This window comes from Pelodiscus sinensis, chromosome 1 (genome assembly GCF_052426305.1).
Source record: "Pelodiscus sinensis isolate ZL-2025 chromosome 1, ASM5242630v1, whole genome shotgun sequence".
Lineage (NCBI taxonomy): Eukaryota > Metazoa > Chordata > Testudines > Trionychidae > Pelodiscus > Pelodiscus sinensis.
Window position 1 is genome coordinate 40,911,946 of NC_143052.1, and position 15,327 is coordinate 40,927,272.

Genomic DNA, 15,327 nt, shown 5'->3' on the forward strand with positions numbered 1-15,327 from the left:
AAGAACACAAAGAAATCACAGAAGCATGGATAGGTCCCAACTAATTATTTACTAACAATAGACAAACATACAAGGCTTTGCTACATTGATATTGTTGCTCTGGCTGAATTCTGTCCCTTTTTGGAACACAGAACAGTACCACTAAAGGGAGTCCCAACAATTAAAAGGGATACGTTGCTGTTCCTATAGGCTACACTCTGGATTTACAATATTTTAACTGAAAGAATATATACCACAGTCCCAAGCAAAAAAAGGATGAAATCTAAGATCCCAATTATACACACACTTAATGGTACAACTGCATAAATGTGAGCATGTGAGCATTTCTATTGATTTGAAAAGGACTACTCAGGTATGTACAATTAAGAAATGAATAAGTGGCCAGGATCTGAAGCTTACTTTTATATGAAGTTCATGAACAAAGACGTAGAAAGAGAATAAACTGACAGTAATAAGAACAAGCAGTCACATATACACATTTTGGTGATCCTGTTAACTGAATGTGTGCTCATGTGTGCTACCATCTTCAAAAATTCAAATGAATACCCTCAGATAATTTTTGCAGTCATCAATCAGCTCTACTCTTATGTGATATGAAAGATTTTTAAACCAATCAATTATATTCCTCTGATACTGATGTTTTACCTTTGACAAATGATTTGGGTAAGGTTCAGAAAGATGAATCAGAGTCACAGGAATTGGAATTGAAAAGTTCCAAGTGATTTTCAGCCTTATACATATGTCTGGTGAACAACTGTATACTAGTTAAACCATGTGTCATCATCCATCACCTTAATCTTCTTATAGCAGGTTCAAAAGAACATATTCCTGTGCAAAGGAAATGTTCTTATGACAGGTCAACTGATGTTTTTATCTGGTGCCCCTAAGATTTTGTCAAACCAGCTTTACTTCCTTTTCAGCTAGATGTGTAAGAAACTCAAGAAAGTGGAAAAATTGTACAGTTTATATCTTACACATTGGTTAATTCCACTTTGTTGTTGTTTTAGTACAAATGTCAGGATATTTTGGTGTTTAAATCAATGACATAGTAATACTCATCTTTTACTAATTTATTAAAGTACACACTACATGGAAAAATAAAGAAGGAAATGATGCACCTCATTCTTAGAAAACATAACATACTACTGATTTCAGAGGAACTATCACAAGAAACAACTGATATTTATTTTTAAAAAACCAATAATGATTCATGAGCCGATCAGTATCTCCTTAGTAATTACCCTTTTTCTAACACTGGAGAAGTACTATAGGTGTGAGTAGGGCTTGGCTACTTGCAGGGTTATTTAACACTGAATTTACCCATGGAATCATGGTTACAGAATCACTTGTGCTAAACAACTTTTATGTAAAACATTGATGTTCATTGGCCTTCTACTCTTCTCCATTAGCTTCACTTGTAGAGTGATCTAATAGTTGTATATTAGCCCAGTGTTTTTCAAAATGTTCCATGGGCCCACTTTGGGAAAATCACTAATGGGCCCACGCCACTTTGTTTATCGTCCTAAAGGGTCCGTAGCCACCGAGCCTCACAGCTCCCATTCGCTCCTATTCACTGTTGCCGGCTGAGGGGAAACAGCTTGGCCTGGGCTACCACTTCCCATGGATACCTTGGCTGGAAATGGCGAATTGGAGACGATTGGAGCTACGAGGCTCCGTGGCTATGGACCCTTTAGGTAAACAAAGCAGCATGGGCCCACTAGTGGCTTTCCCGAAGTGGGCCCATGGGATCACTTTGAGAAATACTGTATTAGTCTATAAAGCATTAATCCAGAACTTCATAAAGACACATTTGCATTGCCCAAGCGATATATTTGTATTTCTTTACATAATAATATGCATACAATATCTGGTATAAAGAGATCTGTCTTTGCAGTTGTACAAGCCTTTTGCCTTACCTTGGGAAGAATGTCTAGGAGATAATTAAATAGGAATTACAATGGTTCAGAATCTGTTCCCAGATAGATATCTCTGGCAATAAATTATATCATTGACATTTTCATAATTAGATTTACAGACTTAAAGAAGATGGGAGCTGGGAATAATATGAAAATTGATAAAACAAGTTTAAGTACTTTATATATCCTGAGAAATGTATAACAATTGTGTAACAGTCAATTACCTATCTATTTTTCAATTGTTCCTGTTCAGGTCACATTAAAGTTTTTTATCCTTTCTAAGAATCCACTAGTACTATTTAATATATATTTATAAGATCTCCAAGGTCTATCCATTTTAATGTTATGTACCAACCTCATGTCTAAACTGTTTGAGTGATACTGAGCACCACAAACTGAAGCTGAATACTTTTTGAAATTGGCCAAATAATAAATAGCCTGCCAGGATCCAAATGTGAGGCACAACCTATATATATATATAAACAGTCAAATGCTGAGGGATTCATTCTTTTGGAGTAAAGACTTCACTTACATGAGTCTTTATTTCTAATGTAAATAATGTTCAACAGCAAGAATACCAATTTTTGTGTGAATGAAGGCAACTTTGAAGTAAAATGACTATATGGGCCTAAAATCTGTGGAAATCAGGGACATTGGAGAGGTAGAAACAGAAGTTCTTCATAATGCCAAAAGGAAACAATCTTTTATAAATGTGCTATGAAAGAGTTTCATTTGGAAGAATTTTCTTAAAAATTCACAAGAAATGTTTGTTAGGAAACTTAAAGGGTCAGATCCTCAGTTAGTGCCAGGCTACCCTTGTATTGCTAGATAGTGCAATTAATAATTGCCTTCAGGACACAGAGGTTTGATCTGCTCTGCCCAGGCAGTGCTCCTACCAGGAAACAGAGTCTGGAGCATGTTTAGGGTGCCAGCATTCCTGTCAGGGAGTGGAGTTGGGGCATTTGTCCAACTCTGCATACCCAGTGCTCCTGTCAGGGAGAGGACTGGCTCTGCCCGCTTAGCACTCATGATGGGGAGCAGGGTTGGAACAGATAAATGCCCCAGCCCCTGCTCCCTGGTAGGAGCACCAAGCAGGCGGAACATGTCAGGGTGTGAGGGCATTTATTTTTCCAGAGCCACGGAGCAAGGCTTCTCTGGCCTTCAGCATTCAGGACTGGTGATAAATCACCAGGTCTAGGGCTGCTCAGGAACCTGAAAACATGGGAAAGGAGGAGGCCCTATCACCCATCCATGCTTACCATTGCCAGCAAGTCTCAGGATGGGACTCGACAGAGAGACGCTGGCCCGGCCTTGCCTGTGCACAAAGGAAACTAGAGGGAAAGCAGATTGAGGCTCCTTCCTTCTGTACCTACCACTGACCACATGCCATACATCACCAAACCCTGTAGTGAAGCTGTCTGCCCTAGCCAGCAGAGACTGTAAGTAGTGTACTGTTCATAGGTTGCAGGTTTAAAATAAACAAAAGGAATTTTTTTTCATACAGCGCACAGTTGGCTTGTGGAACTCTTTGCCAGAGGAGGTTGTGAAGACCAGAACTTTATCAGGATTCGAAAAAGAACTAGATAAATTCATGGAAGTTAGATCCATCAATGGCTATTAGCCAGGATGGGCAGGAATGGTGTCCCTAACTGATATTTGTCAGAGGCTGGAAATGGACGACAAGAGAGGGATCACTTGATGATTACCTGTTCTGTTTACTCCCTCTGGGGCATGTGGCATTGGCCAAAGTTGGAAGACAGGATACTGGACTTGATGGTCCTTTGGTCTGACCCAGTATGGCTGGTCTTATGTTTTTATGTTCTTATGTTTATGTATGTACTTTACCGACTCTTTATCCTATATAAAATGTAATATGATTGTGTGCTAGTTTAGTGTTGCTTAATTAATTTTAGGGCATTTACTGAAGACTGTGTGTTTAAATATATTTAATACAGGCAATAGAATGATTAATTGATTTATTTTAATAATCTTTTTTCAACATAAAAGCAAACCTTTTGTTATAGAATCATTTCCTGTTGATATCAGCTATCATTTACTTCATTAGCATTTACTCCATTAGCATGAGTGGCAGAGGTCTCTGTGATAGCTCTAAAGGTTCCAACACTCTTGGGGTATGTCTACACTACCCTCCTAGTTTGAACTAGGAGGGTAATGTAGGCATACCGCACTTGCAAATGAAGCCCGGGATTTGAATTTCCCGGGCTTCATTTGCAAGTGCGGTATGCCTACATTACCCCGCTAGTTCGAACTAGTGGGGTAGTGTAGACATACCCTTGGTGACTCATGAGCCTGTAAATTAGAGGCCAAAAGCTGGAATTTCTGGGGAGAAGACAGTTTGCTTTTCTAAAAAACTACAAAATTACACACAAAAATGGTATTAAAAGAACGTTTAAAAGGTTGCATTCTTTAATTACACGATCACATTGTATTTTCCAAAAGTCTCCTGCCTCCTTCAGTGTGTATAACAGCCTCAATTCTGAGGATGAATCAGGGTTATGCAGTGGTGGAGAGTGTTGTCTTATTTGTTTCAGAAAGTGGTATTTATATAGTGAATGAAGCAGGAGATTGCAGGAATATATAGGATAGTGTTGTGATTAGAACAATCTAATGGTGCTCTGTAGAATTAGATTCTATTCTTATCTCTGCCACAAAATTATTACTGGATGGTAAACAAGTCATTTAATTAAACTTTTCAGAGATTCATTGTGTGCTCCTCATTTTCTGCATACAGAATGTGAGTTCCTGAAATCTGGTTTTCAGTAGTGCTGAGCACTCATAGGGTATGTCTACACTGCAACACTATTTCTAAATAACTAGTGCTATTCTGAAATACCTTAGTCCGCATCTACACAGGAGGCAGTTATTTTGAAATAGTGTCAAAATACTATCGAGCTGGAGGACTTTTTACTCTGACTCCTGTAACCTTCATTGTTTGAGGAATAAGGGAAGTTGGAGGAACAGTGCTCTATTTCAAAATTAGTGCTCCCTATTTCAAAATAAGCTATTTTGAAATAAAATACATAATAGACGTAGCTCAATTTGCGTAGCTTATTTCGAGTTAATAGAAGTGTAGACACACCCAAAGAATCATAGAAGTGTAGGACTGGAAGAGATCTTGAGAGTTCTTCTAGTAGTGTCCTCTGCACTCAAGGCAAGACTAATTACTAACTAGACCAGTTTTTCTCAACCAGTGGCATGAGTATCCTTACAAGTACTCGCGAGAAGTCTGGGAGGGTACATCAACACAACTGAATTTTGGAGAAAACTAAATTTTTGCTTTAAGTTTTACAGCACTTTACTATTTTTGTACTTTTTACACCCAAAAATTTAATCACCCACCTAGCTACAATTAAGTTGTTTAAACAAATGTGTTGCAATGATAGAAAACTTGTTGTGTGTGTGTGAAAACTGTAGGTACCTGGGGTACTTATAATTTTTTTTAAAAGGGGTACTTTATTAAAAAAACGTTGAGAAACACTGATCTAGACTATACCTGACAGGTGTTTGGGTAGTCTGCTCTTAAACATCTCTAATTACAAAGATTTCACAATCTTCCTAGGAAAAATATACCAGTGCATAACTACCCTTATAGTAAAGAAGTTTAAGTTGTCCAATCAATACTGCCCTTGCTGCAATGCAACCCATTGCTTCTTGTCCTAGCCTTACAGATTAAAGAGAACAATTGTTCTCCCTTCTACTTATAACAGCCTTTTATATACCTGAAAACTCTTATCATGTCCTCTCTCAGGGTATGTCTAGACTGCATCCCTCTGTCGGCAGGTTGACATTGCAAATGAGGAAGGGATTTAAATATCCCGCACCTAATTTGCATAAAAATGGCCACCATGTTTTGTCAACTCAGCACTTTGTCAGCAAAAAGTGGCAGTCTAGAGGGGGATCTGTCGAGAAAGAAAGCCTTTTTCAACAGATCCCTTATGCCTCCTGCAAGGCATCAAATAAATTATAAAAATAAATTAATGTTTGTAAAACACAAATTATACTGATGACAATCACAGAAGCCCATGGGGAAATTATGGGTTCAGAACTGGGTTTGAACAGTGTGCAGTAAATAAGGCCTGGAGCCACACATTGAAAAATGAGAATTAAGCAAACTAGCATTCCATAACATTTGAGTGCTTGATTTTGCAACTTTAATAATATTCTTTTAACATAATTCTTTCAACTATATAGACAGACATACAGACTGAGACTCATATTTTTTGTAGTAGCACTTGAGTGATTAAAATTTTATAACTTTTAAGTAGAGTAGTAGGCTAAGAGGTAATTCATACTCATGGATTACAGTAGTGGCTATCTGAAGAAGATACATATGCATGCAGATTAACATCTTCTCTAAAGATATTTTTCTCATTTTCTTATTTTTCACTGAAATCAATGTTTGAGTTGCTGGTACAACAACCTCATGTTTAATAACTGTAATCATCATTCCTAAGCAGCTGCATATTCTGTGTTTCCATTTGTCCAGATAACATTCAGCAGTTCCTCTGTGTAGAGTTCACGTACTCAGTCTATATGCTGTGCATTCTGGGATTTGTAATAAACATAGCAAGCCACAGACACTCTAAAAGTGTGTTGGTTTATTAGATTGGACATTCTCTCATGAGCGATTTAACTTTGGTCTGTCTATATGTAACAGAAAAAACAAAATCTGTTCTATTGGCTATTCCTCCTGCCTTTCCAGTTTGATATTTTCTTATTCCAGAAACATTTAAGAGATTCTTTCAAGCCTTACCAGGAATACACATTGGCATGGGATAATGCCTCCATGAAGTAGGTCATAATTCTCTGTCCTCTCTCTCTCCTTATTTTGTGTTATGTTGTTTCTGAAGGAACAGAGTTCCTTCCTTTTTTACTGGGCACGATAAAAGGGATCTGAATAAACAGTCCTTTAAAATATTTCTGACTGAGTACTCTCTGGGGCTTTGCACTATTACTGCCTTTTGGACTTTCTTAGGATTAATATTCTTCTACAGTCTTTAAAGGGCAAAGCCATTCTGGCTCCCTGAACAGCTGAGTATTACATCAAGAAAACAAAAAACAACTGTTAGAGAAAACAATATAGCTGTACAAATTTCAAGGGAAATATTGAGACCATACGCTATAAACTTATTCCAGAAGTCTAGTGGTCACTATTATAAAGTTAGCAATTAGCAGTAGTTATCAGACACAGGGAAATCTGGGAGTATGTCTACACTACAGCATTATTTTGAAATATCTGCGTAGAGGGGGCTCGTGAAGGGAGGGCATCGTGCAGTGTCCCTCCCCGGGGTCAGGAGCACGTCATGTGCCTTCATACATACATGCATGTGGGTAACAGGCCAGGGCCCCTGTGTGGCAGCCAGCAGGGCCACATGCCCAAGGTGGCACGGCACATGCACAGGTTGCTGCGTGCTCCATGGTCAGCAAGGCCCACACGTGCGGTCCCTGGTCTCCCTCTCCCCCCCACCCTACCGCCCCACATAAGGGGACAGTGATGGCACTTACATGTCGAGGCCTCCCCGGCATCGGATGACAACAGCAACAGGCTTGCTGGGACAGCTCAGGAGTCCTGGGTACGGGGCACGCTCCCTCCAGGCTTCTGCGGATCCTGGCCATCCTCCTCCTCCTCCTCCGTGTCATGGACAGGGCCCTCTGCCCCAGAGTCGATGACTACCTGGGGGGCATGTTTTCATTTTCATGCGCATCTGCTCCTGGGTACGCATGTGGCCTTTGGTGGCCAGGCTGTCAGCCATCCGCCTGTAGACGGCCACATTCCTGTGTCTAGTGCGGAGATCATGGACATTGGAGGCCTTCCTCCAAACCTCAATGAGGTCCACAATCTCCGCACTAGACCAGAAAGGTGCCCGCCTTTTGTGGCCCCTGGCAGGCTTGTGGGAGCTTCCTGCCTGTTCTTGGCGAGCAGTGGAGGGCTGGGTGCCACTGGGTTACTGGCTCATGGTGGGCCAGGTGCACAGACTGCTGTTTCTGTGCTGGCAGGCTTGCAGCTGGCACAGGCACTATAGCCAAAGTCTACCCCTTTAAGGGCTCCGGGGCTGGGGAGGGGGGAAGGGAGCAGAAGAGTTTTCCTGTTTGTGCCCAGAGTGGCCACCAGGGCACCCTGGGAAGGGCTGGAGACCCCTATTTCGAAATAAGCATCTACACAGAGCTAATTTTGATTTAGCTATTTCAAATTTGGCATTATTCCTCATGGAATGAGGTTTACCAAATTCGAAATAAGTGCTTCACTATTTTAATTTAATTTCAAAATAGCGGTTTGGCTGTGTAGATGCTAGGGAAGTTATTTCGAAATAATGGCTGTTATTTTGAAATAACTTTGATATACCCAGTGATACCTCAGTAATTGCCTATTTTAAATATGACTTGTAATGGTCACCAATGGACAATAACAGCTGTCATTTGATAAACACATTGACAATTTCTTACTGCTGCAGTATCTCTGGAAACAGCAGCATGCTGTGCTCAGTGGGTAGGGCAAGGCATATAAAATAAAGCAATACAAACTGAAGGGGCTTGGGTCTAATCTTATTCAGTCATACTATTTCTTGCTGGCATAAACCTCATTTATGGCCTTCAACTTATTTACAGTGGTGTAAGTGAGGACAGAATCAGGCACTAAGGTTGTAGGATTTGAAGGTGGGCTAAAACTAGGTATGATGTATCTTTCCTAAGAAGGAAGCAAATATCTGTATTTGTTTGTTCCATTTTTTAGTGTTTTGCTCTAAATTATAAGATGTAATTTTCTTAAAATTCTGGGTAAGGAAAATGTGACATTCAAAGTTTCCTAAACTGAGACCATAAACATAGCTTTAGTGAACTACTTTCAGCTGAAAATCAGGGTAGGTTTCAAAGCATTAAAGAAACATGACTTACTACTCCTGCACATCCTCCTCCCACTGAAAATGATTTGATGGCTATTCCTGGTCCTTTCATTTTTAAGTTTTCTGTGTAGCAAGTCAGTTAAATATCCCGACCCCTCGCATTGCCCAAAAGAAACAGATGAAACGGAGAAAAAACATCACATTCAATGTCCTTGGACATTTTTTGTTGACTGTAAATCATTTCCAGCTCTTCACGACAGAAAATCTTTCCTATTTCAGAACTTTTACCACCAAAATAACACAATGATTGCTAGCCCACCATTAGTTCATTAGCTGCAGAGTTAGAATCATTTCAGAATGTGTCCTTGGCCAAAGTCTTGACAACTACCTTTAGTAAGGTCAGAGAATCCATTTGAGAGCAATACATTTATAATGCCTCTGATTAGTCTCCAGAACAAAGAAATTTGATGATAACAACTATCTATGGACTGAATCTCTAGCCATGATCTAGTTGAGACATATGGTTAGGCTGGTACCTTTGTGTATAGGGATATTTATAAAAAGTGGTTATTAATTATAAGTATTATTATTAACAACAATACTAATAATTAATAAATCTGGTATAAGCAACACCTGTAGAAATGGTGAGAAGCTTGGAAAGGGAGGTGGCAAAGAGATGCGTAGCAAAATCTCTATTTTGTACATTTCATAGTCATTTTACCATTAGATGGTGTTACCTCATCACAAAGCATTTCAAAATATGTCACAGTTGTATAAGTTATTGACGAGTGAAATGAAACCACCTTTCTGGTGAAAGACAGCAGATAGGAGACATCAAGTATGCCGAACACAACATAACTGGGAATGGGAAAGATTGTCCAAATGAACAGGGGTAATTTTCTACTCATGCAAACTGTGACATAAGAGCTTCAATATCCAAATAGCCTGTGTGTTTAAAGGTCTCATCCAGAAGACCCTCACTACTCTTGGAATAGACTAAATAGCACTGGCACTCACATCCTCGTGGATCAGCCTGGATCTCTCTATTTTGAGTGTCTTTCGTGTGATAAACATGTTGTGTGCTGTCCTATGGGATTCTATTATTTCAATTTCCTTATACAAGGAAAAAACAAAATTATTTTACTAAGGCTATGTCTAGACTGCAGGCTTCTTTCGAAAGAGCCTCTTTCGAAAGCATCTTTCGAAAGAGGCTCTTTCGAAAGAGCGCGTCTAGACTACAATGCGCGGATCGAAAGATCGATCCGCTATTTCGAAAAAGAGCGTCCAGACTGCCGGACGCTCTTTCGAAATTGAAAGCCACCCGGAACTGCTTCTGCCAGGGCATGGGGGCAGCATTTCCTTCCGGGTGCTGCCTGCCTGCCCTTTGCAGAGACGCGTGGTGAGAGGGACACTCCTGAACACCCGTTGCTCTGCTCCTGCAGCTGCCTTTGCTGTCCCTTGAGGAATTTTGCAAGGCATTGCAGTGCTTGTTTGGAGTGCTCAGCTTCCTGGGACACCCCAGCAGCTTTTTTCTTTTGAGGTTTTTCTGCTTGCAGACCCTTATTTGTGGCATGGAGCCAGAGCTGCCCCTGGGCAGGCGATGGCCCCACACCACCATACTGCAGCTGTTGCTGCATCTTCGTGAGACAATCATGAGGCTCCTTCCCGAGCTGGACCCAGACCAGAGGGACGAGGGGTTCCCCCGTCCAGCAGCCACACTGCCCTTGCCTCCGAACTTTTTCGTGGACAGGCGTGTTTGGAGGTTTGACACCAGCTCTGAATGGTGGGACCGGCTCGTGATGGAGATCTGGGATGACCAAGACTGGCTACGGAACTTCCGCATGAGAAAGACCACTTTCCAGGAGCTCTGTACCTGGCTCGCCCCTGCTCTGCAACGGCAAGACACCCACCTGCGGCCCGCCATCCCCCTGGAAAAGAGGGTCGCCATTGCCCTCTGGAAGCTGGCAACCCCCGACAGCTACCGCTCCGTGGGACACCAATTTGGCGTGGGGAGATCTACTGTCGGGGCCGTCTTGATGGAGGTAAGTCAATGTCTGGGGACAGTCACAGTTTGGGGTGGGGGGAAGGGAGACTGTCAGGAAGGGCCAAGTGGAGTGGGAGTGGGAGTGGGAGGGAGCTCCTCCACTCACCCTGAATTGTGGGGGGGGGGGTTCTGAGGAGGGGATTCCCGGGCTGTTTGAGAGGGAAGGTGGGCGGTGGGTTCTCCTCCTAAGACATAAGGCACCCCTTCTAACACTTTGTTGTCTGTCTCGTTCTGCAGGTGGTGAGGGCCATCAATTCGGAGCTGCTCAACAGGCTCATCTGTCTACCGGATCTGGACAGCGTCATGGCCGGCTTTGCTGCCCTCGGCTTCCCCAATTGCGGAGGAGCGCTCGATGGGACACACATTGCCATCCGTGCACCGCCCCATCGAGCAGCCCAATTCATCAATCGAAAGGGCTACTTTTCTATGGTCCTCCAGGCCCTGGTCGACCATCGTGGACAGTTTTCAGACATTTGTGTTGGGTGGTCAGGGCGGGCACACGATGCCCGCATCTTCAGAAACTCGTACCTGTACCGGAGGCTTCAGGCAGGAACACTTTTCCCCCATCGCCAGTTTGCGGTTGGGGATGTGCACATGCCGGTGTGCATAGTGGCCGATGCCGCCTATCCCCTGATGCCGTGGCTGATGAAGCCCTACACCGGCCACCTGGATGTGAGCAAGGAGCAGTTTAATGCTCGCCTTAACCGGGCTCGCAACCAGGTGGAATGTGCGTTTGGACGTTTAAAGGGCAGATTCCGGTGCTTGCTCACACGCCTCGACATGGGGGAGACCAACATCCCCGAGGTGGTGGCCGCGTGTTGCGTCCTCCATAACCTCGTGGAGAGGAAAGGGGAGGCCTTCCTACCAGGGTGGGGGAGAGCTGCTGATGGCCAGGAGAGGCTCTTTGCCCAGCCCCGGACAGCTGCCATCCGCCAGGCTCACCGGTCTGCAGTTGGCATCCGGGAGGCCCTCCGGGAGCAATTCTCCAGTGGAGGCCACTGAGTGCACTGAGGGGCTTCTGCCTGGGGACTGGGCCCTGGCCCCCAATAGAAGCTTCCCTCCACAACCCATCTCCTGACCCAGTTTGGACACATCACTTACACCAGGGTGTGTTTCAAAATAAAATGTTCTCTTTACTTATTTAAAATTTTGTACATATTATCCAACAATGTGGCAAAAGAACAAAAATTTTTTTCATTTTTGTTGTTGCCAAACTATATACAATAAACAAACAGTTCCTTTAACCCTTTGTGTGTGCTTAATAAGTGGGGTGATGGGGGTCATTGAAACCTGGAGGGGGGAAGGGGACTGGAAACCTGGAGGGGGGAAGGGGATCAGGTTGAACGGGGCTTGGCAGATTTCCCTTTCCTGCCTGGGCCTCGTGTTTGGGGTGCTCCCCGGCTACGGGATCGGGTGATGTACCTGTCGGTTGGCTGGCTGCTGGGGGGCTCTTGGGACGTGGAAGCCTGGGGGAGAGGAGGGCCAGGGGGAGAGAGGGGCTGGGGAGCTGGGGGGGCTGGGGGAGAGGGAGGTCCAAGGGGGGAAAGGGCTGCTGTTGTGGAAGGGGGGTTTGGTGGGGTGGGGTCATGGGGTGCTGGAGGAGCAGGACCTGGCACAGCAGCAGGCAAGCCGCTGACCTCCCTCAGGGTGGCGTACAGCACCGTGCGCTGCAGGACCAGCTCATTCATGAGCCGATCACGCCACCGCTCCTCTGCCTCCGCCCTCCGTAGCAGGATGGCATTCTGCTCCTGCACAGCCTCGACGTGCTGCCGGAGGATGTCGGCGTAGACACGCCTGTGTCTGCGGCTCCCATGTCTCTGAGGTGGAGATGGAGATGGAGGTGGGGCTGGGGTGCTGCGGCCCTCTTCCACGGCTGGTCCGGCTGTGGAGGAAAAGAAGAAGACACAATCAGTCCTATAAACTGGACTCTGTAGCACTTACAATACTAACAGGATGGTTTATTAGGGGATGAGCTTTCCAGGGCCAGACCCACTTCTTCAGATCAGAGTGACACGGCTACATTTCTATCACAATCAGTCATGTGTGCAACAGCTGTCCAAAAGGGCATGCCCTCTCCCTTGAGACAGGGGAAGCACACATTCTGAAGGTCACACTGTGTGTGTGTGTGTGTGTGTGTGTGTGACCTGGGCATCAGCCTGAGCATGACAGGTTTCCCTTGTGCATCACCCACTGTGCACCCACCCACCTACCTCCCCCCCCCCGGGTGTGACACAACCTCACTGTACTCACCTGCTGCTTCCTCTCCCGCGCCAGATGACGCCTGGGAGGCCTCAGAGGTCTGGGTCACTGGCTCCAGGGTGAGGGTTGCCGTCTCCTCGGTGTCCTCCTCCTCTGGGCCCATGTCCCCGTCTCCAGAGTGCTGTAGCTCCCGCTCTGGAGCGTCCACCACCGGGTCTGCCAGTCCGGACTGCACGAACCTTCGTGGTGTGCGTGCTTCTGCACTGCCACCCAGGATCTGGTCCAGCTCTGGGTAGTAGGGGCAGTAGTGGGGGGCTGCCCCAGACCGGGAGCTCTCCTCCCTGGCTTTGGCGTAGCCCTGCCGCAGCTCCTTCACTTTGGAGCGCACCTGGTCCTGGGTGCGGGGGTAGTGGCCCTTCTGGGCCAGGGCTTCAGCCATGCGGCCATAAATGTCGGCATTTCGCCGCCGGCTTTTGAGGGCCTGTAAGGCCTCCTCCTCTCCCCACAGCTCCAGCAGGCTCTTGATCTCTGCGCCGGACCAGGATGGTGCCCGGCGCTTGGAGCCCTTGTCTGGGTCCCCAGAAGGCTCGGAGGAAGGGCCAGGACGCTCTTGGGGCTGTGACATGCTGCAGCAAGGTCGCCGTGTGCTCTGGCTCCTTGTCTGCAACAAGTGGCTGTGAGGGTGCGCCTGTCCCTTTAAGGAATGGCTGCAGCCAGGAACCACAGACGTGCAACCCATGGCCCAGATTGTCCACCAGGGCTTGTTCCTGGAGGCCAATTCTTTCGAAAGAAAGGGCTCCCCCCGTCCAGACTCACGTTCTTTCGATGGATCTCCCTCGAAAAAGGCGTTCTTCCTCGTGAAACGAGGTTTACCGCCGTCGAAAGAAAAGCCGCGTTCTTTCGATTTAATTTCGAAAGAACGCGGCTTGAGTCTGGACGCAGGGGAAGTTCTTTCGAAAAAAGGGTACTTTTTTCGAAAGAACCCCTGAGTGTGGACACGGCCTAAAAAAAATGAAGGAACTTCCAGCACGTTCTTATTTCAGTAACATGAACTCATTTCCCTAACATGTACCAGAAAAAGATACCAGAAAGAGAAGTCTGCAATGCCCTTGTGATGGTATTGCAATGACTGCTTAAATAATTAATGTGAGCTTTCACAGTGGGCGCTGTAGAAAGAAATTCATTACTGTCAGGATGATTTGGATTTGATCACATCAAAGATGAAATCTTACATTTTAGCTATTGTTTTTCATTACTTCCAGACAAATATAAAAAGTGTATTTGTTTTGATGATGAATCACACCTATTAAATGCATGTATCTTTCCATAGTGCAGCTATTTCTGAAAGATACTATAAAATTGTTTTGGTTACATCTAATTGTTCTTTTTTCAACAGTGCTCAGAAAGGCTATGTCTAGACTGCAGGCTTCTTTCGAAAGATGCTCTTTCGAAAGCATCTTTCGAAAGAGCATCTTTCGAAAGATCGCGTCTAGACTGCACGCGGATCTTTCGGAAGAAAAATCCGCTTTTTCGAAAGAGAGCACCCTGCGAGTCTGGATGCTCTCTTTCGAAGACGGCCTCTTTACATTGAAGAACGCCTTCCTTCGAAAGAGGAACTTTCGAAGGAAGGCGTTCTTCCTCGTGAAACGAGGTTTACCGCCATCGAAAGAAAAGCCGCGTTCTTTTGAAATAATTTCGAAAGAACGCGGCTTGAGTCTGGACGCAGGGGAAGTTTTTTCGGGAAAAGGCTACTTTTCCCGAAAAAACCCCTGAGTCTGGACACGGCCAAAGAGAAATAGATACATGAGATATTCACTAGGAATAGGGAAGCCAGTTCTTATCGAATAAGCACACCCCAAATCTATAAACATAGTTAGAGTTGGGGTCAAGACAAATCACATCTGAACACTCTGAACTTTAGATCTTTGTAATCCAAACCCAGATTTGGAATTTGAAGGTTGAGCTCATCTCCATCCAAAATTCGAATCCAAATAAAATCATTTTTGAATCTTTGAAATGTTCAATTAACCTTTTTCCAAGGCCATCTAATGGCCTTTATTCAATTTTACCTGACTTCAGTTTGTAAAATTTGGGTGAAAATCTATGTACATCTTTCCACAGTTCAGTTACCCTTTAGCCCTGGTCTACACTGGGGCGATATTTCTAAATTACTTCCCTTATTTCAAAATCACAAGTAGAACATCTGGGCTGTGTCTACACTGGCACCCTTTTCCGTAAAAGGGATGCTAATGAGACACTTTGGAATTGCAAATTCCACGGGGGATTTAAATATCCCCCGCGGAATTTG

At 44.5% G+C, this 15,327-nt stretch overlaps 1 protein-coding gene across 1 annotated transcript; it reads right to left on the bottom strand.

Annotated features, from left to right (window-relative positions):
• Positions 1 to 12,110: 12,110 nt before the first annotated feature.
• On the bottom strand, positions 12,111 to 13,579 carry LOC149525560 (uncharacterized). The gene is made up of 2 exons (XM_089778942.1): positions 13,071 to 13,579; positions 12,111 to 12,702 (listed from the first exon to the last, which is right to left on the bottom strand). Exons 1-2 carry the CDS (start codon positions 13,456 to 13,458, stop codon positions 12,155 to 12,157), a joined length of 936 nt encoding a protein of 311 aa, XP_089635068.1. The 5' UTR covers positions 13,459 to 13,579; the 3' UTR covers positions 12,111 to 12,154.
• Between the last annotated feature and the right edge of the window lie 1,748 nt (positions 13,580 to 15,327).